Source organism: Balaenoptera physalus (assembly GCF_965194825.1).
Source record: "Balaenoptera physalus genome assembly, chromosome: 16".
Taxonomy (NCBI): Eukaryota; Metazoa; Chordata; class Mammalia; order Artiodactyla; family Balaenopteridae; genus Balaenoptera; species Balaenoptera physalus.
The window spans coordinates 75,162,053-75,188,500 of record NC_138898.1 but is presented as its reverse complement, the minus strand read 5'-3'; the positions used below and the strand labels follow the sequence as shown (position 1 = coordinate 75,188,500).

The 26,448-nt window shown below is 50.8% G+C and overlaps 1 protein-coding gene across 13 annotated transcripts in view; it reads right to left on the bottom strand.

The window, feature by feature from the left end:
• The window catches only part of IL4R (interleukin 4 receptor), a 41,358-nt gene that overhangs the window by 8,627 nt on the left and 6,283 nt on the right, over positions 1-26,448 (bottom strand). The window contains exons 2-10 of one of the 13 annotated variants that reach the window (XM_082429296.1): positions 20,063-20,253; positions 16,328-16,406; positions 14,392-14,479; positions 13,817-13,991; positions 11,941-12,092; positions 10,590-10,741; positions 5,445-5,601; positions 2,177-2,276; positions 289-367 (exon numbers count right to left, since the gene is read on the bottom strand). In XM_082429296.1, coding sequence (XP_082285422.1) covers positions 289-367; positions 2,177-2,276; positions 5,445-5,601; positions 10,590-10,741; positions 11,941-12,092; positions 13,817-13,991; positions 14,392-14,461 — 885 coding nt within the window. In that variant the 5' untranslated portion in view covers positions 14,462-14,479; positions 16,328-16,406; positions 20,063-20,253. Of the gene's footprint in view, positions 1-288; positions 368-2,176; positions 2,277-5,444; positions 5,602-10,589; positions 10,742-11,940; positions 12,093-13,816; positions 13,992-14,391; positions 14,483-16,327; positions 16,407-20,062; positions 20,254-26,072; positions 26,162-26,448 lie in introns of those variants that run through there. The other 12 variants (XM_082429302.1, XM_082429295.1, XM_082429297.1 and 9 more) reach the window with 12 other exon arrangements.

Below are 26,448 nucleotides of genomic sequence, written 5' to 3'. Positions count from 1 at the left end.
GCCAAGAGGTGACATGGCGATGACCTCAGGGATCCTCTCCTCCCAAGGGAGGGAAAGAAAACAACCCCAGAGGAACCCCTGTCCCCCACTCAGGCTGAAAGAACAGTCAGGGAAGCCAAAGGGAAGGGAGTGAAAGCCTCTAGCTGCTGACTCAACCTACCCTGAAACCTTCCTGACTTCCCACGTGCAACCCCAAAAGCCAAGCAATATCCTGAACATCCCAGACGCCTTGAGTTGTATTTCCCAATACACGCAGCGCACAGCATCCTTCCCAGCCCCCTCTCCTACCTGAGAATCCTGGATGACAATAGCCACGAGGGGGCTATGGGCTGGGTTAGGAATTTGGTCCCACCATTCTTTCTTAATCCTGAAAAAGAAAAGGACAAGATGCTGGTCCCTGTATCACTAACAGGTTGACGTTCCTCCCATAAAAATTATCATAGTCACCAAGACTTATCAGGGGTCAGAGATCATGTCGATAGGTTTTCTGGCTGTCTCACCCTCACTCCGTGAAACAGCTTCTACCGCTAACCCCACTCTACCGATGAGGAGACTGAGGCCCAGGGAGGTGAAGTGACAGCTGGTGGGCAGAACAGCCGGGTTTGGGCACCAGCATCCTGTTACCCAGAGTGGAGTTCCTAATGTGGCCGCCTCTGTCCCAGAGGGAACAAGTTCCAGGGAATCAGGAGACGCTCAAGCTGCAGAGAGAGAATGCTGGGTTTCCCCTTCAACAACCTTTACTCTGGAGCAGCTGAGGATAAGGTGCTGGGGAGAGGCCTGGGATGGCCTGAGAGCCTGAAGGGTTCCTTCTCCCTTCCTGGGTCAGCCTGGAGCCACGGAGCGTCAGTGCTGGGAGGGAAGGTCCTCAGACACCCCCTGGATTAGCCTCCACCCACTCCATTCAGTCAGTTAACACACATTTATTGAGTACCTACTATGTACCACTCACTGTGCCAGGCCTCGGGGACACACAGTGAACAAGACAGGCAAAAACCCTGCAGAAATGATTATGTGACATCATTCATTCCTGGCGATAAGCGCCAGGAATAAAAATAAAGAAGATAAGGGACTAGAGAGGAATAGTGTGATCCAGGAAGGCCTCCCTGAGGAGGCGACTTCTGAGAGGCAACTGTAGGTGGAGGAGGAGTCGGTCTCGGTGATGCCTGGAAAAAGGGCTTTCCAGGCAGAGAGCACAGCGAGTGCAAAGGCTCCAAGGGAAGATCTTGCTTGGGGCGTTCAAAGAACAGCAAGGAGGTTGGAGCACTGGAACACAGTGAGTAGGGGTGGGGAAGACAAATGATGGGGAAACTGAGGCTCAGAGAAGGGGAAAGACCAGCCCAGGGGGGCTCAGAGGCATCAGCAACAGATGTGGAGAGGGGACCTTGCATTCCCTGCACACCTACTGTGTGCCCGGAAGAGTGCAGACACTTGCTCACATCAATCCTCAACCATTGCCATCCTTAAGTGGTCAACTCGGGCCCGCTCATCCCATTTAAGAGGTGGGAGGACTGAGGCTCTGAGACTCCATGATTCCAAGGGCTCAAGCTCACTGGAAACAAGGCTCCTTCTGCCCCTCTACATCGAGTGATTGGGGAGTCCCTTAGGACTCTTGGGACTGAGGAAATAGGGACCGAAGGCTGAACAGAGGTTCAGAAACTTGGTCACACAGCTACCAAGCACCAAGGCCAGGAGCTGAACCCAGGTCTCCTGACTCTGCAGGGCAATCATCTAGAATTCCTCTGTCTATTGCCACGTGCCTTCAAGCGTGATCCATCTCGCTTCTGCCAAAGGAAGGCCCTGCCCCCAGCTTCTCCCCTGGCCAGCTCCTTTCCCCTAGTCAGGTCTCAGCTCAAACATCACCTCGTCAGAGGGGCCCGCACTGGCCTCCCCATCCAAAACAGCCCCTGGAGCATTTCACCCCCTTGCCCTGGCATATTTCCTTCAGCGCAAGGATCACTATGGAAAACAGCCATGGTTACTTGGCGGCCTGGCATCTTGTGCCTCCCCAAGGACACAGGGTCCCTGTCGGTCTCAGTGCCTCGCACATAGTAGCCGCTCAGTAAATATCTATCGTTGCATGAAAGGGCTGCAAGCTGACAGATGAGAGGGGAAATTCCCACCCACTCCACACCACAGGGGGCTGGCCTGGCGGCCTCCTGCACAGCTCAGGACTCACTTGATGATGCTGACATAGCAGGACAGGCAGACAGCCAGGATGACGACGCAGGAGATGCTGACGCCCAGTGGGAGGCGCTGCTCCAAGGTCGCCTCGTAGTCTGGAAGTGGAGGGAAGCCGTGAGCTTGCATCGCGCTGCGTTCAGCCTGGTCTCCATTTCCCAGAGCGGGAGACCGAGGCCTCGTGAAAGCATCCTCCAAGGCTCTGCGTGAGCTGGCTTCTGCATCCCCTCCTACTCCCCTCTCTTGCACATTGAGCCCTCGCCACATCGGCCTCCTTGCTGTCCTCTGCTCCTCCAAAGCTCGGGGCCACCTCAGGATCTTGAACTTGCTGCTTTCTCTCTTTTGAAGCAGTGAGGTCAAGGGCAGAGACTCTGGAGCCGGACGGCCCCAGTTCGAAGCCTGACTCTGTCATATACTAGCTGGCGACCCAGGACAAGCCCCTCACTCACTCTGTACCTTGGTTTCCTCTCTGTGCAATGGGGTTAATAACTACTTAACTCATAGGGTTGCTGTGAGGATTGTACGATTTAATATACACTTGAAGCAGTGCCCGCACGTCCATTCACACAGCTGGCCCCCTCTCCTTGCTCACTGTCAGGTCCCAAAAGTTCTCCCTCACACCCTCTCTACTGTTGCCTCCTCCCATCCTTTTCCCCTGCTTTATTTCCTTCCCAGAATTATTGTCCTCGGGATCTACATCTCATTTATATTTTTGTTTACTTGTTTATTTTCTCTCTCCCCCTCTAGAATGTCAGTTCCACAAGAACAGGGATTTTTGCCTATTTTGTTCACCACTGGGCCAGCACGTAGTAGGAGCTCAAGAAACATCTGTGCAAATAATGAGTGTCCAGCACGTGGTATCTGTCCCATACAAGTTATTTCCCTTTCCTTCTCCAGGTTAAAGGAAGAATCAAATCAATTAAAAAAAATTTTCCCAAGCACTTACTGTGTGCCTGGCACCATGCTGGGCAATGGAGATATAGACACAGAGCGGATACTACCCATAGAGCTCACAGCCCGGAGTGGGAGACAGGTGGTCAAGAGGTATCCATGGAACAGGATGAGCGATGCTGAGAGGGGCGTGTGGTGGGTTGGGTTGGGGTACCTGCCAATCACCACTGTGCCCAGCATTTCGAAGAATCCTTCCTTCATTGAATGTTCACAACAGCCCTTCCTTCTCCCCATTGTACGGATGATGCCCGAGGCAGCCTCCACCACGCAACAGCTATCTCTCCTTCTTCTTTGCTAGGCTGCAATGTGCCCACCCTGAGGTTTGAGCCAATCATGGGTCAAAACTAGTCCCCTTTCCAGATATTTGAGTTCCCAGCCTCCCTTGCCGTTGGGAGAGGCCACGTGACAGTCCTGAACAATGAAAGGCAAGGGAAAGTCCACCAGGACTGGAAAGGTTTTTGTTTCATGATAAAAGATGCACGGGATGCACTCCTTGTGGCAGCTTTCCATTTCCTTTGGGTCTTGGGCATGAGGGTGTGTGCAGCAGACAACTTGGGGCCATGAGGTGACAAGGATAAGGATAAAATGCTACCATGCTAGGGATGGCAGAGGGAAAGAAGACAAGACTCTGGGGTGACATAACTGAGCGGCTGTATGAACCAGGAAGGTCCACTGGCAAGACTTCATTTTAAGGGAATTCCCTGGCAGCGGTCCAGTGATTAGGACTCTGCACTTCCACTGCAGGGGGCATGGGTTCGATCCCTGGTGGGGGAATTAAGATCCCACATGCTGTGCAGCCAAAAAAAAATAAAGACTTCATTTTATGTAAGATAATTCAATATTCTTTTGCAAAAGTGTGATAAAGTCGCAAAGAGTTGTTTGGAGGACGCAGCTACCAGGTGAGGGACTACATTTCCCAGAATCCCTTACAGCTATGTGTGGCCATGTGACCAGCTCCACCAATAGAGCTTGAGAGGAAGGGATGTGTGTCACTTCTGGGCTAATAAGGCTTTTAAGAAGCAGGTGTGGTCTCCCCGCTCTCATTCCCTTTCGGCTGGCTGGATGCAGATGATGGCAGGTCCATAGAGCAGGGATTCTTAACTTGGGGTCCACAGACCTCCAACATGGTTGCTGTTAGGATTTAGGGGTCTGGGAACTTGGATGGGAAAGAAATGATATCTTTATTTTCACTAACTTCTGAAACCTGGCATTTCCCCCCATTAGGAATAGAGGGAGCAAACTACAGTAATAGCAGCATCAGTCACTTAGCCCCCATCAGAAGTCACAGCTATTCTCAAATCACCTGACAGCTGCAGTAGCAGGAAATACCATTTATGTTCATCTACTGTGAAATTACAGTATTTATGAGAACTACCATTAGATCCTGCTTTTAATGTGTTATTAAAGAAGCATATATTCCTAGATAACAAATATATTCTAAAATCTTTTTATAATCGCATTTCAATAAAATTAGGTTTCCCTTGAAGGCCTATGTATTTTATTTTATACGTTTAAAAATATTATTCTGGCTCATGGTTGCCAAGGGGGGAAGGTGGGGAGGAGGGATGAATTGGGAGTTTGGGACTGGCATATGCACACTACTATATATAAAATAGATAATCAACAAGGACCTACTGTACAGCACAGGGAACTCTACTCAATACTCTGTAATAACCTACATGGGAAAAGAATCCGAAAAAGAATAGATATATGAATATGTATAACTAAATCACTCTGCTGGACACCTGAAACTAACACAACGTTGTGAATCAACTATACTCTAAAATAAAATTAAAAATTAAAAAAAATAAAAATATTATTCTGAGATGAGGTCCACAGGCTTCACCAGACTGCCAAAAGGGTCCATGATACAGAAAGGCTGAGAATCTCTGTCCTAGAGAATGATGGAGCCACAGGGAGGAAAACCACCCACCAATCAGCAAAGTTCGTGTTGAACTGTTATGTGAGCAAGAAATATATTTCTACAGTGTTAAGCCGCAGAACTTGTGGGTTTGTTACTGTAACTTACCCTACCCTGACCAGTACACCACATCAGTTGGTAATTCTGTCACTGCAGTTAGAGTATCCTGTGATATGGAAACCAGATGTTTGGCTGGGGGAAGTCTCTGGCCACAGAATGAAAGTGGGGAACAGAGACGCTAACTGCTGGGAATTCCCTGGTGGCCTAGTGGTTAGGATTCCGGGCTTTCACTGCCATGGCCCAGGTTCAATCCCTGGTTCCCTGTTCGGGAAACTGAGATCTTGCAAGCCACACGGCGCGGCTGACTGCTCAGGACTCCCAGCAGGATACTCACAGTTAAGCCACTTGACGCTGGGGCTCCACTCACTCCAGGTGCTGTTGTAGCTCTGAGCCCAGGCCTTCACCTGTGCGCTGTAGGAAGCTCCAGACTTTAGGGTGCTGGCTGCGAAGCGGAGGGTGGGCCCCATGTAGGTCACGTTATAGATTCTGAACTGGTAGAGGAAAGGGAGCCATTAGCGCACCAACTCTGGGGGAGGGGAGTACCAGCTCCCACCCGGGCTGCTGTCCTTAGCTGACCCCACAATGTTTAAGAGCCACCAGCCTTGGGTATTTGGTTATTCCTCCAATTTCAGGCCCTTGTTTGTCACTTCCACAACTGTGACCAGAATCGAGCAAGATGGGTCAGGGAATCAGCCCTTATCCTGACCCTCACTCCCACCCTGATTAGCCATTTTGACGTTACTGGGGCAAGTCGATGAACCTTTCTGAGTTTTAGTTTCCTCATCTGTAAAATGAAGGTAAGAGTTCCTACTGCCACTTTCTGGCTGTGTGACCTTAGATAAGTGACATAACCTCTCTGGACCTTGATGTCTTCTTCTGCAACATGGCGATAATAAAAGTGCCTACTTCCCAGGGTTGCTGTGAGGATTAAGTGGGTTAACACAGGTAAGCACTTCGGACAGGGCCAGGCATGCGGGGAGCACGAGAGTGATCTTTCTGAGGCACAGACGGGGTCACCGCGTCCCTCTCTCTCCTTCAAGGGCTCTCTAGAGGCTCCACGGTCAAGCCCAAACACAATGGCCCATCATCTCAGTCCCGCCCAACCTAGGCCCAATTGGGAAGGAAGGTCCAAGATCCGTTGTTAAGTGAAAAAGGTAACATGAAGATTAGTATGTGTTGTCTGTTGCCTTTCATGTTAAAAACATAAAGGGAGAAGCCATAGTAATGGTGGCAGACAGACTCATATGGCCCCGTGACCTCACCTTGTATCGCGCCCTTGTGTAATCCCCTCTCTTTGCCTAAAGGGGCGGGGGGACCTATGACTTGTTCCTAACCAACAGAATATGGTGAAGGTGATGGATACATAGGGACTACATGCATGTGATTCCATTATGCAAGACTGTAACTCCAACTTGCTAGGAGACTCTCTCCCCCTTGCTGGCTTTGAAAAGGCCACAAGGGAAGGAACTGAGGGCGGCCTCCCGACAAAGGTCAGCAAGAACCCGACGCTCTCAGTTCAAAGCCCACAAGAAACTGGATGCTGCCAACATCACAGGAGGTTGGAAGCAATCCCCTGGCCAACCCCTGTGTGTGCAGCCTTGTGAGACCCCAAGCAGAGGACCCAGCTAAGCCGTGCCCAGACTCCAGACCCCCAGAAACTCTGGGGCAATAAATATGTGCTGTTTAAAGCAGTTCTGTTTGCAGTAATATTATCGTGTAATAATAGAAAATTCATGGTGATGAAGGAACACACACACATTTGCTCGTATAGGCATAAACTCTCTCTAGAAGGACACACATGCCTCCACACCCTCTGCCTGCTCTAGCCTGGCCTTCCCCTCCTGGCAAGAGACGGGAGCAGTGGTCAACCTCTGGGAGAGGTACTGGAGGTTGGGGTTAGGAGAGAAACATATTTCCTTTCTAAGTCCTTTGGTAGCATTTGAATTTTTTACTTCATGTAAATATTACTTTTATTTTTAAGACTTTAAAAAAATAAAAAATGAAGGAAAATTTGGGTTCAGGATGGATTCTGACAGCAAGACAGTGGCCTGAATCCTCTGCCTGGGCTTATTCCCCTGTGGGGGGGGGGGTCCATCCCTTCGCAGCCCCCCCCACCAATCCCCTGCAGCCCCTTCCCAGCTCCTGGCAAACTGCTCCTGTTGGCAGGTTGGAAGCACTTGGGGGAAACGGTCTGGTGTAAAGTGAGCCGAGGGGAGGTTTTGCACAACAAGGAAGCAAAGTCCTAACAGCTTGCTGGAGAAACTGGAGGGCAGCTGGAACTTTCCAGGGAAGCTGGGGACAGGGTGGGAGTGGCAGGAGGAAACCAGGGCAGGGAGAGAAGGACACTCTTACTGCCAGTGTTCCTTTCTTTCTAAATCGCAGTAAACAGGAAGAAGCAGCTGGATCTGGTTCACTGAAGGAATCACACAACTTAGAGAGGAGTACGGAATTGGGAAATGGTTTACTAAGAAACAAAAAAGAAATTGAGCTTCCGAGGAACTACTTGTGGTTGGTGTGTTTTTTAACAAAAAGGCCAGGTGTTTGGGAGACCATTCTGAGAGAAAGATCCGGAAGAAGAGAACAGCACAGGTCCCGCAGTCCAAATCCTGGCTTCAAATCCCAGCTTGGCCATTTCCAGCTGTGGGACACTGGGCGAGTCATTCCACCTCTCCAAACCTCAGTGTCCTGGTCACTAAAATGGATAGACAAACACCTTCCCACCTGCAGGGCTTTCCCAGTCATTGGTGATAATACACATTGAGCCTGGCACATAGTAAGCACCCGAGACATTATCATGAACATGGCATTCATGGCCCTCAGTAAGCTTGTGGCCTCATTTTCTGCCTTTTCACTGTACACACTCCCACAGCCCCATAATCCTCAGATACACCATGAATTTTCATGCCTCCAAGCCTTGGCTCATGTAGTTCCCTCTGCCTGGCCTACCCTTCTCTAGCTAGAGAACTCCTATACATCCTTCACTGCCCAAGCCAAAACTCTACCTCCATTATAGAACCTTGTCCAGAAATCACCCAGGACAATGGGCATCTCCATCTCCCAAATTCCACAGCGAGTTTCTAATATTTTTAGAATTGATCCCACCAGTCTGAGTCACAGGTGGTGTCTGCAATACTGCAGCAAACACAGCTGGGCACCCACCCAGCATCTACACAATCGGGGTCAGGTACCCAAAGCTCAGGGCAGGTAAACCTCTGTCTCCAGTTCCAGGGTTAATTCTCATTGGTCTAAACCAATCACGGCTATTTCATTCCCTAGCCTGTGACTGGTTACAGAGGAGCATGTGACTCTCTCTGGCCAATGACTAACAAGGGGAATTCTTCAGGCCCGGTTCTGTCCCTGGGAAGGGAGAGATGGGGGAAGCGTGTCTCAGTAGATTCTGCCCCACCAGCAAGAGAAGCTGGACCTGGAATTCTGAGGCCTGGGGCAGCCCCGAGCACCTACGTGACCATTAAGCCATAGCCCAGGCACACCGACCAATTCTGTCCGCTGGCTGGAGTCTGGTGCCGGGTCCTAAACCCAGCTGTGTTTCAGCCAGCCCAGTCTGTGTTTCCTCTTCCCCAGAACCTCCTTTGGGGAGCCACCCCACCCTCATTTTCAGCCCATCTGGTTTGGGTGAGGCTGACCTGACCCGCTCCAGAGGTGGGCATGTGACTCGGCCCCGGCCAATGAGAACACTGCACCAGCACCCCGTCTCCTGCCCACAGCCCGTGACAGGTTCAGAGAGTGGCATGTGATCCCAGGCAGGTAGGTAACTGATCATTGGCCCCAGGACTTTTACTGGGACTATCTGGAGAGAAGAACTTTTCCCACTGCGGTTTTAAGATGCAGGCCTGGAGCTGCTAGTAGACATATTGGCAGCTACGTTAGGGAAGAGCCTGCCTAAAAATGAAGCCAACACAGAATAAAGCAGGACCAAAGGATGGAGATTCCTGGAACCTGGATCCAGCCATGATAAGCAAATAAATGATATTCCTTTGGACCCGATAGGTCGTACCCTTCTCTCCCCTCTAGCCTATCCCTGCACAGGCCCAGGAATGGGAAGGGGATTTACTGACAAAACTGAACCTGCGTCTTTCCTCAGCGTCTGTGCCAACCACCTCTTCTCGATTGCTCTGAGAGCCCAGCTGCCCCATTCCTGCTCCTACCCCACATCCTGGCCCAGTGCCAAGGAGGAAAACCACACCTGAGAGATGTAAATCAACACCTGCCACCCCCCGGCTTGGCCAGGAAGAGAAGAAGCAGGGACAGAAGCTGATGTGACAGCTCAAGATGTCAGGGGCCTGCTCCCCGGCAGCCGAAGCCAGGCCAGCCTGGACACGAAGGCATGGCTCCCAGCAGACCCTCAACGGTTACAGGCCAGGGCGCGGGAGGGAGAGTCAGATGGGATTTCCAAGGCCTGTGGCACTCAGGAGAAAAGGAGGATGACGTTTATGACAGGGGAGCCTGTCTGTGTCGTACATTTCCTGCTCTCCACAGCCCTAGGGGATGGGTACTCTTGTTATCGCCATGTTACAGATGGGGAAACTGAGGCACGAGGAGGTTGAGCAAAAAACTCAAGATCATGCAGCAAGTGGCAGGGCAGGTACTGGAACCCAGCTCTGTGGGACTCTGGGGCCCCTGGTATTCAGATGTCATCCTTGCAATGGGAATATTTGAGGGGAAAACATGGGTGGCTGGAAATGGCCTCCACTCCCAGTTGCACCTAAAATAGAGGCGGGCCAAGCCATCCACTGTGTAACCCCTGTGATTATTTACTTGATCGTTTCCTACAAATCAGCTCTCCCTATTTAAAATATGTCAATACATTCGTTTTTTTAAAAAGGAACATCATAAAATAAAATAATAAAATAGAATAGAATAAAATAAAATAAAATGGCACCTCACTGCCACTGTTATGACTGGAAAGCAAGTATGAAATGCCGTAAGCATCTCATGAAGTAAATGCAATCAGAACCACGTAACGGCATTAAATTTCGGCTGAACTTGTTTTCTGGGGGAAGGCTCTGAGCCTGCAGCCTCTTCTCTCTGTTAAAGAGAAGGATTAGTAAACCAATCAGCTCAGCTGAGATGCCTCCCTTGACAGTCAGGGTCGGGCAGGAGCGGGTGTGGAGTGACCGGTCTCACCCTGGGATTCGCTCATTTAAGTGTGTTTGGAGGTACCACCTAAAATCCCAAGTGTCCCGCCCCCTGGGAAACAAATGTGGTCCACAGCCCTTCTTTATAGATGAGGAACAGTGCCCAGAAATAAACTCCCCTGTCTGCACGCTGGGAATCAGGGGCCTGGAGGGGTGGAGGGCCCGGTCCCGGCACAGAGCCAGAGGAGAAGCTGGGGGTCCAGATCCCCAGGGTTGGCTGTCCAATCGCGGGTCACTTTCCCCACCTCCCACCCCAGAGCCTGAGTCTCGACCCGTCTGAGTCTCAAGAGGTCACAGAGAGACCCCACAGGGCGCCCACTCACATCCGTGGGGTCGTTCTCATTTGAGATGTTGACCAGGTAGGTGAGCTCGGAGTATAGGTGATTCTCAGGAGGGTACGGGTTGTTCCACGTCAGCAGCCACGTGCGGGAGGTGTTGGCGTGAACAGTGAGGTTTCTGGGCGCCAGGGGTTTCACTGCGGAGAAGTGGTGCCTGGTGAGGGGCTGGGCTGGGCGTCAGGAGGAGGCCCGGCCCGGCCTGCAGACCATTTAGATTTTCGGTCAACACCACCTCCATAATACGTTGATGAGATACCACACAGATTTCGTCATAATGGAGAATTAAAACCCTGATACCGATTCTCATGTTGCTAAAATCCTACTTAGCACTTTAGGGGTTGTTAAGTACATTTCCACAGTGAGTGCAAAATGGATACGCAAAGTAACCCAAACTTTGGCCTTTCTACCTTCATCCTTCACTCTATTGGCCACCTCTGTGCTCTGTATTATTATGTACTAAGTATTTTTCTTTATTTTGATTCATGTGTTTTAAAACTTAGTCTCTTTTAAAGCAATCATATCCATGAGATCACAGGTATATAATGAGCATTAAAATCAACACACACTTATAAAAATTCTTTTAATTCATGGATCCGTTCATGGGACGATTTAAATCACCTCCCCCCAACACCCTCCAACTCCGGGTATGAGTAAGCCCTTCCGGAGTTGCTGATGGAGTGGTGACTACTGTGAGCTCTGTGAGAATACTGCCTCTGCTGCTGAGGAGCTGTGTGACCTGAGGGCAGGTTACTTGCCTTCTCTGAACTATGTACGGTTTTTTTCAATTGCAAAATAGGGATAATAACTGTCTTTTGGAAACTGAGGCTCAGAGAGGTAACATGACTTGCCCAAGATCATACAGCAATAAGTGGTGTTTTAAACTCCTGTCACTACACCCCAGCAAGCTCTTGGGGAATTCCTGCGGGAACTCTGGGTACCAGGATAAGGTCAGCCTCCCATGGTCTAGACTGTCTGAAGGAGCAACAGCTGAACAGTTGACAGAGGGTGGAAGGACGGTTCCCGGTTCAGTTTCTGATCTGCAGCAAGCATGCCTTCCACCAAATATGCCTCATTCAGCACCCTGATCTGGGCACTTAAACACAGGGGGTTGAAATATCTGAACCGAAGGGGTCCTGACGTACTGCTGAGCCCAACCCCATTTCAAAGATGGGAGGACTGAGGCCCAGAAAGGGGCAACAACCCCATCAGGGGTTGGAGGCTGCTTGAATGGCCCCCTCCCCCAAATGGAGCCTGCCTCCCTTGCCTGGCACCTGGCCGCTGTGGGAACAACTGCGGCCCCGCCCTATGCCACCCCACCGTGCCCCGCCCTGCTCACCATGCTCACTGGGCTTGAAGGAGCTCTTCCACAGCAGCTGCTCCCCAGCCCACAGGTCCAGCTGGTAGGTGTCTGCACTGACCACGTTATCCATATGCATATGGCACATGCACACCGCGCCAGCTCTGTTCTCGGGGACACACATGTGGTTTCTGCAGACACAGATGTTGCATTAGGCTGGTCATGTGACCCACGGGCATCCCAGGACACACCTCAAGGAACCACAGGCCCTTCCAGCTTCCTGGTCACCCTGCCTCAAGGACCAGATCTGGGAACTTGGGAGCAGAGTGGCCAGGATGCAATGGGGACAGGGGCCTGGGACCACCTCCCTGCTGGCCACAGCCCCTCACCACACCCACCATGGACTCTTATCCGCCCCTGGCCCAGCCTTGGACCCTGAAAGCCAGCAAAAGGGCAGAACCCACGGCATGAAAGAATTTGTAACAACATATGTGTCTGTCCCAGCATCCCTCTGGTAGCACAGTTTAGCCCAGTACGGCGGACTGTGGCTTGGCAGGCACATACCCTGTGCACTACAGCCTAATCCTAATGTGTCACCCAAAACAGCCAACCCCATGTCTCATGGACTAGGCCAGGGGTCAGCAAACGTCTTCTGTAATGGGCCAGATAGTAAATATTTGGGGCTTTGAGGGCCATACCCTTGCTGTTCCAACTATACAGCTCTGCTGATACAGCACAAAAAAGCCCCAGCCGTAGACAATACGTAAACAAATAGGCATGGCTGTGTGTCAATAAAACTTTATTTACAAAAACAGGTGGTAGGCCAGATGTGGCCCATGGGCCATAGTTTGCAGATCCCTGGTCTAGGCCAATGTATCACACACAGAAGCACAGCTGGTCCACCTTAGTATATTGTGGAATAACAGCTCTGTCAGTGTAGCCCACATCAGGTGTGCTGTATATCCCACTGTGCTCCATAACTGTGTGCCTTGTGTACTGGGTCATGTCCTGGGGCACCACCTATACCAGTGGTTACCCCTGTGTACCATGGATTATCCCAGTGGACCACCTGGAAAAACATATCCCAAGTTCCATGGTCCACCAACCATCGCTGTGAACTCCACTGCTAACACTGTACCCCCAAACAATGGTCTAGCCCAGAGGTTCTCAAAGTGTGGTCTGGGATTCCACCGGGTCAAACTGGTTTCACAGTAATACTCCGACATTAGTTGCCATTTCCACTCTCCTTCTCTCACAAGTGTACAGTGGACTTTTCCAGAGGGTACACGATGTGTGATAATGCCGTTGCTCCGACGGCCTGTTGAATGTGAACTTGTGGGCTGTTGTGATTTAAAATTTCTGTTTTAATTTCTAATAGGGGAAATATTGATAGATGTAAGCTACCCAGACTAAAGCTTTGGGGGTCCTCACTAATTCTTTTCTTTCTTTCTTTCTTTGGTTGCACCGGGTCTTAGTTGCAGCATGCAGGATCTTTAGTTGCAACATGCGAACTCTTAGTTGCGGCATGTGGAATCTGGTTCCCTGACCAGGGATAGAACCTGGGCCCCCTGCACTGGGAGTATGGACTCTTAGCCACTGGACCACCAGGGAAGTCCCTGGTCCTCACTAATTCTTAAGCACGCAAGAGAGTCCTAGGATGAAAAAGCTTGAGAACTGCTGGTCTAGTCCAGGATTCCACCACATCCACATGCCACGTGCCTCGGTGACACTGAGCTTGGAGCACCGTGATGCACTCGCTGTGTCTTACACACGCTGCACCCCAGGGCACCTCACCTCTACCATGCCCAGTAAGCCCCCGTGAACCGCATTTAGCACACGTACTCCGGGGTACCACGTGGGCCAGGCGAACTCCGAGGCAAACCTTCCCCAACTCCCAGTTCCAGCCCAGGCTTACTCAAAGGAGAAAAATTCCAGCTGGTAGAACAGGCGGAGCTCGGCTCTGCAGTTGGTGGGCTGGGCCATCTCCCACTCACAGGTGGAGATGTTGATGTAGTCGGAGAAGCAGGTGGGCCCCTGCAGGACCCTCACACTCCCTGGGGAGACACAGGAGACGTCTGAGCAGCTAGAGCCTGACGACCAAGAGGGATGAGTTGGAAACCAGCCCAAACAGGACCAAGGGGCCCATCACAAAACAACGAAACCACTGTCCGAGGGACGGTCCTCACTATGCAGGGGCCAGGAATGGGGCTCTGTGAGCTTCCCAGCTGGCACTGGGGTGATGCCTGCAGCTGAAGAAATACCCTTGGGTACAGGGTCCATCAGTGGAGACAGACCAAATGCACCTTTATAGTATGCAAATGCAACTACCTGCCCTTGGCCGAATTAAAGGAAAAATATGCCAGTCTAAGGGTAGCTATCCCACCATCACAGGCATCTGTCCCACGGCGTGAGCCTGGTGCATAAACAGTCAATACTGTAAAGGTTTGCTGAATGAAGGAAGGAATGAATGAATGAGAGGTGGTGACTTACCAGAGCCTGCCGCCCACATCAGGATCAGACAGCCCACGGAAAACGTGAGCCCAGAGTGAAGCCACGCCATTGGGAGATCCTACAGCGCCTGCTGGGAGCAAGTGAGCCCGTTAGCGCTGATTCATGATTCCCAGGGTTCCCATCATCCCGAGCGCAGCTTTCAGAGCTCACCTCCAGATACAGCCCTCCCGTCCGCCGCACGCCCCCTCCACCCGGCCCCGCCTCCCTCTCCACCAGGCCTGCACCTGCCCCCCTGCACACCTTTACTTCCTGCTGCTCTTCAAACATACCACGAATTCACTCTCACCCCCATGCCTTTCCTCTCCCTGTCCTTCTCATTGATTCTCTCAGTCTCTGTCTCTGTCTTCTCTCTCATTTATTCATTTTATTCATCCATCTATTCATAATGAATAAATGGCCCCTTAATACTCCAGTGTTTATTAAGAAAAACAAGGACAGTTGCCGACATAACTACAATACAACCATCAAAATCAGGAAATTAACACGGATGCATTACTGCCAGCTAATGCACAGACCCTATTTCCATTTTGCTAATTGCCACAGCAATGCTCTTTATAAGTCCAGGATCTAGTCCAGAATCATGCGTTGCATCTGATGATCATGCCATCCTAGTGCCCAGGTCTTGGCTTCTAAATACTATTCTCGACTGACAGGAACCAGGGCTCCTCGGAGAAACAGCTGACTCCAGGAGAAGGGAAAGTACAAGAAAAGCCTGGAATTCTTCTTGTGCCAGAAAGTAAGGAAGTGCTCCACGAATGATGGGGACCTCTTGAAAAGACATAGGAGCCAGACAGAATGGACGCCCACCAGCCAAAATGGGCACAATTAGAGCCTCACAATGAATATTATAGTAACCAACTGTAACCCTTAGAGTTAAAATAGGGGTGCAGGAGTCTACGGTGATAAAGATGAGTAAGTGGGGGGAAGGGACAGCTCTATTTCACCACAGCAGACTCCAAGTATCTCCCCACAAACTCATATTAATTAACTTTACATAATTCATATACAATACTTGATATACGTAATTGTATAGAACCTTATATACAGAAACCTGGCAGATACCACCTTAACCAAATGGTCAGTGTTGACATGGCCAGGAATGGGACAAACCAAGGTCATGAGCTTTCTGAAAACAATGCCCTTGGAAGAACACAGTATCACTTCCCTGGGGTCCCTGCCCCCAGTGCACAAATCGCATGGAAACATCAGACAAGCCTACACTGAGGGGCAGTCTATGCAGGAAGCGGCCTGTACTCTTCAAAAAGTACCCTGGGGGCAAAAGGCAAGGAGAATGGGAGATGTTCTCCTTTCAATTGTGTGTCTGTCGTCCCGAGAGCCTGTGTTTGTCTTGTGCACGGCCAATCTCCTAGTACCTACGGCAATGCCTGGCACGCAGCACGTGCTCAGGCAAGTCTGTCAAATAAATTCACTTTGGACATGATGCGGGGCCACTGATGGGCTCAGCACGGGGCTGGAAAGCTCTCCCTAGGGGGAGACTTGGTATCCACTCGAAGCCTCAACTGGCCTTCCTGGCAGAGCCACAGTGAAGACCAAGGAAGGAGGGGTGGGAGTGGGGTTTGGAAAACAGTGATGCTGGTTTCCTCTGCCAAGTCCCAGCAACCTTCCTTCTTGTGAGTTCACAGACATCCACAGCATCCTGTGGCAGAGACGGCAAAGGGGTCACTCTAGCCCCAATTTTGAATAAAGAGAAACAGAGAGGTCAAGACGTGTGTCCAAGGTCACACAGCAGAAAGGCTACCGTGGTAAAGTCCTTTAAAAACGTGTGGGGGAGTGAAGCAACCCCCTCAGGGTAGACTATATCATGACATCTACAGCGGTCAGGGTGTTATCTTTGATGTGTTTCGGAGGGCACATCCAGACGTACACATGTGCACACACACACCCACACACGCACACTGACTGCTTTCACAGGGATGGCAGATGCTGCGTCTCAGGAGAAACCGCGGCACAGATGTGGTGGTGACAAGGCCTCTCTGAACATCACAGGGAACGAAGGACGAACGTGCAGAGAAGCAGAGGAATTAAAAAGAATAATTACCAAATGATCAGGGTGTAAGGCACATGGCAAAAGGAAATAATTTCAAGTCCACACCCTCGACTGTCGGATTCCTGACGTGTAGGGGTTGGGAGGAGTCTCAGGGTCACCTGCCCAGCCCAAGTGGCAACCTGAACAGGAGTGCCTGCCGAGATACCATCTCTGACATGTTGCCATCCAGTTTCTGCTTGTCCTCTTTCCATGGGTGGGGTGGTCACCCCCAGGTCATTTTTGAGCAGAGCCTGACTATTGGAAACAGCTTCCTTGTGCTGAACCAAGCATTTGTGTAAACAAAATCCTGCTTATCAAGTACTCACATGTGCTTGACCCTTTGCCGTGTGCACTAGAGTTATTACCTTATTGACGCTGCCCAAGAACCCTGCAAGACGGGTTGTTATTTCCGCTTTCTTCCTAAGGGAACCGAGGCCAGAGAGATCAAACAACTTGCCCATCGGGTCCCACAGCTGGCGAGAGGGCAGGGCCAGAGTCAGAATCCAGGTCTGCTGGCTTCTGAGCCCAAGGTACCTTCCAATATACCAACTCCTTCAGTTTCTCCTAGAACCACAGACTGAACCCAACAAGGTGGAATGAAATGGGCCAGGAAGAGTTGGTCAACCTGCTTCCTTCTAAACATTTTACACCGATTAATTCAATAATCAAAACAGCTCTTGTAGCTAAAGCCATATTAACAGAGATATGAGAGCCAAGACCAGGGAGGCGATAGTACCCAATCGTAACTGTGCATCCCTTTGGAAGAAATCTTGCTGATTTCAAGCTTGTCAAGAGGATGACAACTAATACAGAGAGGGCCTGAAAATCCCAGAGGGGCTAGAAGGCCTTTCCCTAAACGGCTCTGCTCTCCTATTTCCTGCAGCCTCATCATGCACTCAACAAACATAAAATACTTACCAAAATATTTAAACATGCCAAGTTTCTTTCTAAACATTTTACATACAATAATTCAATATTTAAAACAGCCCTAATGAAGTAGCTACTAGTACTTTTTCCCATTTTTAGAGGAGGAAACCAAGGCTCAGGAAAGTTAAGTGACTCGTCTGAGGTTACAGAGAGGTGATAGTCCTAGGATTTGAACAGGCGCAGTCAGGCTCCAGAGCCTTGGCTCCTAACCACTATCTGTGTTTAGACCCCAGAGTTCTCCATGTTTTGGAGGTCCCTGACCCATCTGAACCTCCGATGCAAACTCCAAGCTCTCTTTCCAGAAAAGTGCACACATTTAATTTTGCATTCCATCTTAGTGGTTCACACAGCGGTTACTTGAGCTTACTGAAGCCCAAGTAAGGACTCCAGGTCAAAGCCCCACCCGCTCCCCAGGCAATGAGCAGTTTTTGAGGGTCTTTGAATAGGGTCGTGGCAAGATTTTTCCAAGACCCAGTCTGGGGCTGGGGAGAACGCTGAAATGAGGGGGAGCCGGCGGGGTGGGGGGCAGTTAGCAGTTGCTGTAAACGCGAGCCTCTTCTCCATGCTGAAACCAGAGTCATTTTCAAATTGGAAACCAGGCCATGATCTGTCTTTCACTTCACTGGCCTCTGGCTCCTGAAAGATGTCTTCACCCCCGGGGCGGGGGGTCGGGGGGGGGCCACAGAGCCCCAGGGGTCCACAGCCCATCCAAGAGCAGCATCTCAGAATCAAATCCAAGCCCCGGAATGAAAGCAGCCAAAGCAGCCAAAGCAGCCAATCGAAAAGGCTACATGCTGTTTGATTCCCTTTATGTAACATTCTTGAAATGACCAAACTATGGAAATGGTGAATAGATTCGTGGTTGCCGCATAGGTGGGGGGGGGGGGACAGCAGGGAGGGAGGTATGGCTATAAAAGGGCAACACGGGGATCCTTGTGATGGTAGGACTGTTCTGTATCTCACTGCAGTGGTGGAGACAAAAACTGTGCACGTGATAAAGTTAAATTAATAAGAAGCAAGCTAACAAAACGAATAAAAATAACGTGTGTGTGCATGCGCAAACACGCAAATACACACGCAAACGAGTACCAGTAAAATGGAGGCAATCTGAGGAAGATCAGTGGTTTCCATCAATGTCAATACCTTGGTTGTGATACTGAACTATAGTTTTGTAAGATGTTACCCTTGGGGGAAACAGAGTAGAGGGGATCTCTCTGTATTATTTCTTACAACTGCGTGGATTAATCCTTACAACAATTACCACAAAATAAGAAGTTTAAGAAAATGCAAAAAAAAAAAAAACCAACCCAAACCACTCAAGCCCCTCTGATGACCTGGCCCCCAGAGACCCCACTACCATCCCCTCCTATTCCTACTCCCTCCCCCTCAAGCCTTCTGTCCCACTGGCCTTCTGACACACCCCTGTCCCTTTCCTCCCTCGCACCCTTTACACCCAGAAACACCATCCAGCGAGGGCACCCTCTGTTACTTCTCATCACAGCACCCTGTTTATTTCTGTCATATACTTATCACCATCTCTAATCATATCTCTGTGGTTATATATGTGAATGTTTATTTTATTTCAGTAGGTAGATGGCAAAGATAGAAAGATTTGACTGCAAAAATGTTTTGAACTTCCCCAGATCAAAACACACCATAAAGAAAAAAAGCAAGCAAGCAAAAGATTAGCAAAAAGTGGCAATCTACATTACAGAAAGTGAAGGGCCTTAACATATAAAGTGGTCTGACAAATCAGTACGACAAAACATTCCTTTAAGTAAAATAGCCATGGTCATTGCTTTGTCCCGTGTCTAAACAGTGCCTGACATGTACACAGTATGTGCTCATGAAACATCTATTAAATGAATGATTGGTTAAAATTCAACAACAATGAATACAATAATCTGTTTTTAAACATGGAGTATGTACCAAGCCTTTGCCCCTAATAACTGCCATGCATATACAGTACATATTACGTGCCAGGCATGGTTCTAAGTGCTTATAATATATTAAGCATCTCACAACTTTATGAAGTAGATGCCATTAAAATCCCCATTTTAGGGCTTGCCTGGTGGTGCAGTGGTTAAGAATCCGCCTGCCAATGCAGGGGACACGGGTTCCGAGCCTCTGGCCCGGGAAGATCCCACATGCTGCGGAGCAACTCGGCCCGTGCGCCACAACTACTGAGCCTGCGCTCTGGAGCCCGTGATCCACAACAAGAGAAGCCACCGCAATGGGAAGGCCGCGCACCGCAATGAAGAGTGGCCCCCGCTCGCCGCAACTAGAGAAAGCCCGCGCACAGCAACGAAGACCCAACGCAGCCAAAAATAAAAAATTAATTAAAAAAAAAATCCTCATTTTAATGATGAGGAGACGAAGGCAGGGAGAGGTCAGAGCACTCGTTTGTGGTCACAGAGCTGGGATTTGAACCCAGGCAATCTCCCGCCAGAATCCACGCACCACTGCCTCTCAGAATGTCTTCCCTGCAGCCCTGGCATGTGGTGTTATTAGTCTGATTGGCCAAAGAGGAAACTTGAGGCCTACAGAGGGCAAGTGACAAAGCCAAGTTCATGGAGTCAGGAAGCAGCAGAGTGGGTGAAAGCCTGACCAAGAAAAGAGCAGAAGTGCCCAGAGTGGGAAAACACTCTTGCTGGCCGGGAAACACAATTAACTCACTCTTTTTATCTGGGGGGAGATGAGTGGCGAGTCTTGAAATGTCAGAAGCCAGCAGCAGTACAGAAGCGACGCAGCGGGGCTCTTCCTGAACCCAGTGGGTGTGCAGGCCTCCTGCTCCTCTTCCCTCTCTAGGCTGCAAACCGACGTGGAGGGGGTGGGAGGTTGGATCGGCAGACAGGATGCAGCCGGTCCTGTGACAAGAGGCATGTGGATAGGAAACCCGGGACAGCAGGCGCTGCGGGTGACCTCCCTCCGGAGCCGCTGACCCCTGAAACGCCACAGTCTTAAGCTGGCCTGAAGCTTCTGCTGAGCTGGTCTGGCAGGGGGGCAGGGATACACTTCTCCATGGGGCAGCAGCCTTCCCAGAACTGCTGCCCAGCTAGGGTTCCCAGAACCGAAAGCCACGTCACCAGCCCCACCCAGGACGGTGAGGAAGGCCGGCCAGGGCCCCAAAATGGCCTGGGCTCTGCCTGCCTGCCCCACCCCCAGCCCAGAGAGTGGAGGGGAGGGCCGGCAGCAGCAAGAACCAGCCACCTCAGCCAAAGAGCCCACCAGGCTCCCCCCGTGCCTACTGTGTGCTCCTGGTCCTCACCCCCTCGCTTGTGCCCCATGCATTCTTGCTGCAGGTGTTTCCTCAGCACCTACTATGTGCCAGCTACTACAGATGTGGAAAAGGCCATTCATTCATTCATTCGTGCCTTTTTACCATCTTTCCCTTAACAAATATTGGAGCGAGGAGAGAAGTTACTGGAGGATTTGGGGCACAGAGGTGAGACTTCCAAGGCTCCCTCTGGCCTCTGGGGTCAAGGGCAGAAGCAGGGACCCATGAGGAGGCCACTGGACTAGCCCAGGCACCAGGTGCCAGGTGCACCAGGGTTGTAGGGAAGAAGAGGTAAGAATGGGTTAAATTCTAGATCTGTTGTGAAGGTAGAGTCAACAGGCTTTGCTGACAGAATGGAGTTCGGGGGCTGGGTCAGAGAAAAGGGGACAAGTAGGGGTCAAGAACGACTCTGCGGCTTTCGGCCGGAGCCACTGAAAGGATGGAGGTGCCACCCACCAAGATGGAGTGGGCTGTGGGAAGGACCAGTGTGAGGTCAGGCATCATCAGATACATAAGAGGCTGTGAGCACAGAGCTGTCAGTGAGGAGGGGCGAGGAAGGGCCAGCTGGTCCTACAGGGTCGGTGGGGGGCCAGGGGGCAGGTAAATGAACAAGAATCCTCCAGGGGAGGGACGGCGGCATGCGGAGAGGAAGGAAGAATGTCCCCCAGAAGGCATGGTGGGCTCCGTGAGGGCAGGGGACGTGCTCCATCTTCTGGAAGCAGAACGCCTAGCCCGTGCCCAGCACAGAGCAGGTACTCAATAAATGAGCATGTGTACTTTACTTTATTCTGACTTTTACACTTATACAGTGCTTCCTCCGTGCCAGGCACTGTTCTAGGATGCTTTAAGACCCCGTATGAGATGAGTACAATTATTAAACCCATTTTACAGATTCTGAAGGATCCTAAGATAGGGAGGGCGTGGCCCATTTCCCATCCTACAAGACAGGCCCTTGGCTGCAGCAAGGGGTAGGGGTCATAGCGGATGAGAGCAGTGCAATCAGAAAGGCCAGAGGACAACACTGTCTACCAGGGGTGGTAAGCGATTCAGACTCCATCCTCAGGGCAGTAGGGAGCCACTGAAGGCTACTGAGCAGGAGAGGAGCTGCTTTCCAGAAAGCCCACTCTGACCTGCGTGTGGAGAACGAGTGCAGGAGCAGCTGACAGAAGAGGCGGTGCCGCTCGAGCTGCAGAAGAGAAGGCAGGCTCTAGCTCTGTTTGGGAGGTGGACGTGGCAGAACTTGGTGATGACTGGTGGCTGGGAGCTGGGAGCAGGGAGGTGGCCTTGGGCTGGAGCATGGGCGGATGGGTGGTGGCGGGTGCCAGGAAGAGGAGTGGTCTTGCTGTGGAAGACCACGCACTTCACCATACTGTGGACCTGGTGAGTCCAAGTAGGCGATGGGCCCGAAAAGGCATCCAGGAGGCAGTATGTCCTAGCGGCCTGGTGCTCAGGAGGAAGGCTCACGCTGGAGACCGGTTTGCAGGTCATCAGCTGTGGCTGAAGCCCACAGGGGCTGTGCAGAGTGAGAGACACAGCCTTGTCTGAGAGGGGAGGGAGGGGGCTGGAGACCGTGAACCTCCTTCGTGGGATTCGAATGGGCCAGAGCCCCGAGGGGGTGCACCATCTCGGGGACAGGCTGGCATCCTGGGCTAACAGCCACCTTATGGCAATGTGGACGCTCACGTTGGCTGCGGACACATGAAGTCCAAGTGTCCACGGGAGGGGCAGCCGGGTGACTCCATCTAGGATCCTGGAAGCCATGCCCATCCTCAGAAGGTACCAGTGCCCCCGGGGAGGAGGCTGCGCCTGAGGACCTGAGTGCAGACGCCACGTGCTCAGGACCAGCGGCCAGCCTCCATCACTCTGCAAGCCCTTCTGCTTTATTTCTCTTCCTGGCACTTACTCCTCACAGCCTAGCACACACGCACGTGTCCTGTGCACAGTCCAAATCCCCCAGAGAACACCAGCTCCTACAGGCTGCACCCACCGGGTTCACTGCTATAGCCCTACAGCCTAGCACAGTGCCTGGCACACAGTAGGGGGGGCGTCCATAGATATTTGCTGAATGGAAGAATAAATGAACGAACTCCCCCTGGCTGTGTGCAGTGAGGCCTGGCCAGCCATCCCTGATGGAGGCAGGGATACAGCTCCCAGAGCTGGCATTTCCTGCCTCTTACTGCTGGATAAACACTGACCAATTCTGGCTCAGAGTCTCCTTATATACCCCAAGGCAGGCACCACACCGATCTTGGCCACCCCAAGAGGGGAGGGGGGAGCTGATCTCCAGAGAGCTGGTAATTGGGGCATTACCCTGATTACTGCTCATTGCCCTGATACACAGATACAAGATGTCTCGGTCCCAAGATGCTGATTAGATTTTGGCTGTCTTAGTGACAGTCACGGCTCCCGGTTCACCTTCTTCCTGAGGTCACCAGAAGTCACCATGATTGCCCCCAATTCCTTGAGTCTTTAGAGACCATGTTCTGGGCCCTTCTGCCCATAGGTTCCACCCTTCCCCAACTGAGGAACATGGAAGGTGCAATTATTATCATTCCCTTTGTAGACATGGGGAAACTGAGGCCCAGAGAGGTCCAGGAACCTGCCTAAGGATGCACAGCTAGTAAGAGGTGGGCCTGGGAATTGAACCCAGATCTTTTGGTTCTGGAGTCACAGTACAGCATCTGGCATGGAGGAAGCAGCCGTAAATTCACTCCTTTTATACACCTCTCTGTTTGCTCCTCCCAGCAAGCCCCGTGTGGAAGATGTGGTTAAACATTACCTGCACAGAGGAGGAAATTGAGGCTCAGGGGAATTCAGAAATAGTCCCAAGGTAACAGGGCAGGAAGTGATGAACTAGAACTTGGCCTTCACCACCGACCACTGTTTGCCCGGTCCTCACAGGGAGCATGTCTCAACAGGGACCAGGACTTTGGCCCCTGGGCAAACGCAAAGCAGTAGCATGTCAGCACAGATAAGAGCTCCCTGTTCATGGTCTGTCTGCAGACAGGCAGGGGTTGGGATGGGGCTCTCCCTCGAGTTCTTTCTGTTGTCTCATCCTTTATCATTCTTGGCATGGTCAGGGACACACAGATGTGTGGGGACACCCACATGGGCAGGGACCCCAGAGCATGTAAGATGCGGAAGCGTAACTCTGAGTCTAAGCGCGTGGCCTCTGCACTGACTGGCTGGGAGATCTTGGCACACTGTGGTCCTCTCAGAGCCTCGGTCTCCTTATCTGTGAAATGAGAGCTGAACCACTTGCCTCCTGGGGCGGTTGAGGGGAGGCAAAGAGACCATGGCTGGCATAGCTGGGCAGAAGAGGCTTAGGGCAGTGCTGATGGAGCAGGCAGCAAAAGCTCGTCTCCAAACGCCAAGTACAGACCCTGAGTACATGACAGCTGCCATGACAGCACAGACGGGTCTCAGAGTACAAGCTGAGTATAGGAAGCTGGGCTTGAAAGGGCAATACTCATTCCATTTATATAAAGTCCAAAAGGATACAAACCAATCTTGGGGTTAGTGGTCAGGAAAGTGTCCTGGGGGAGGGTGGGACGGGAGAGAATCTTCTGGGGGGCTAGTCATGCTTTGTTTCCTGATCAGGTTATACACGCTTGTGTTTACTTTGTGAAGCTGGGCACTTGTCTGCATGCACATTGCAATAAAAAGAAAAAGAAAAAAACGATGGGTGAGAGGGAAGGGAATAGAGCGGAAGGTGCACGAGGCTATCGGGGTTTGTCAGCGAAGGTCTCAGAACAGCCAGTTCTCAGGGCTGGTGGATCCCCAAAGACCCTGGAGTCCAAGCCAGCTAACACTTCACGTCCCCCTAGGCCTTTGCCACGGGGCCATCAACCCTCTAGTTGCCTGCTTCCAGCAATGGAGCGCTCACTCCCTCCAGGGGCAGTTCCCAGCTCCCAGCCACCTCTCACGGCCACGGAGGGTCATCTCCCCTAACGTCAACTCAAATATCTAAGAGAACGCAGATGCATGACCTCAGTGAGTAGGGAGGGGGCAGGTGGCGAGCACATGTCCAGTTCCTAACAGGCACCCGCCACTCTGCTTTGCACCACGTAAATGAAGGCCTAGGGGTCGCTAGGGTGCTCGATCTTTCACAAGAAGCTGGAAATCCAGGTTTGTATGTATATTACCCTGGTTTTTAAATGCTCAATTTTTAAAAAGCCACACCCCACATTTGTGGTCCCTCTGTGCCTTACAACCACCAGGTGATGTCCTCCTGGGTGAGTGGGTGTCCTGAGACACCAGAAGACCCCCAATAAGAGGAGAGGAGCAACAGGTGAGACCCCCCCCCCGCACCTTCCCTAAGCTCCCTAAGCTCCGGCACCCCCAAACGTTCCCTTCCTTCTGTCCCTGCGGGATGCGGCTGTTACGGTGCTGAGAAGCATCGTTTTGTCAGTGAGGAGTTCCAAAACTTTGCAAAAGCCCCACTGCTTTCCTCCTCGGGGTGGGTGGACGAGGGGATCAAAGAACAGTCCTTCCACCCTCCCAGCCCTGCCCCACCCTCCCCATACATGCCCAGACTCCCCACTTCCCTTGGGCTGTTTCCTCTGCCTCTCAGTGCCCTCCTCCTACGCCACCCTCTCAGGATGTTCCTGGTCAAACGCTACTCTTTCCTCCTCCCACTTCCCAGCTCTGCCTGTCCCGCTGTCCAGACATCCTTTCCGTTCCCATAAAGAGTGAGCCGTGCGCGTCATTTTGCTCCATTTCCAGACTGAAAGTCCTCCAGGCCAGGGACTGTGTCTCATGCATGTCTCCTTGCGAACGCAGAGGCAGCCAGCCAATGATGGCAAAACTGAAGTCGTTGGCTGCCTCACTGTTGGATGTGTTCCTTCCTCCAGGCCTTTGTACATGCCATTCTCACTGCCTGGAATGCCGGCCAATGTTTACACCCAACGACTAATATGAGTACAGGGATGTTTACAATGCCTTTCATATTCACTACGTGTTGTTATTTTCACAAAAACCCTAGAGAGGGGCAAAGCGAGTCATAGCCCCATGTTACGGTTTAGGAAATTGAGGCCCAAAGAGGGAAAATGACTTGCCCAAGATCACTGAGCAAGTGGGTTGCAGAGCTGAGACTAAAATGCAAGTTTCTTTTTTGTTTTTTTTTAAACTCATGTGGCTACCAGACTGGAGTCAAAGAAAAGTCCTTCGACTTTAGAGGGGAAGAAAAGAAAATAAAGAATTGGAAAATTAGTCAAGAAAAATGCAAATAAAGATAACAGGTATAGGAATACTAATACTGAATAAAATGGAATTTAAGGCATCAAAGTATTAAAAGAAAGGTAGCTGTTTTATACTGATAAAAGGAGCAGCTCACCAAGAAGGTATAAAAATCATGAACCCTCTTCTATTCGTATCGTATATTCTGTTTATAAGCATCTAACAACATACCTTCAAAAATGAAGCAAAAAACTGAGAGAAGGCCAGAGAAAACTGAACAGATCCTCTGTCATAGTGGGAGATAAATCAGGTAGAGAAAACTACATAAAAACAGAGAAAATATAAATGATATAATTAGTAAGGGTGAACAAAATATATTTCCAGAACTTTAACCCAACAGAAACACACATCCTTTCAAATACAAGAGGAACAAACAGAAAAAAAATGGACCAGAAAATCCTACAAAGATGATCTCGACAAATTCTCCATCACTGATATCATAGAATCTACACATATTGACCATTATGCAATACATTCAGAAATCAACAATCAAAAAATAACTTAAAAAATTCCATCCACCTTAAAAATATTATAACGCACATAACAC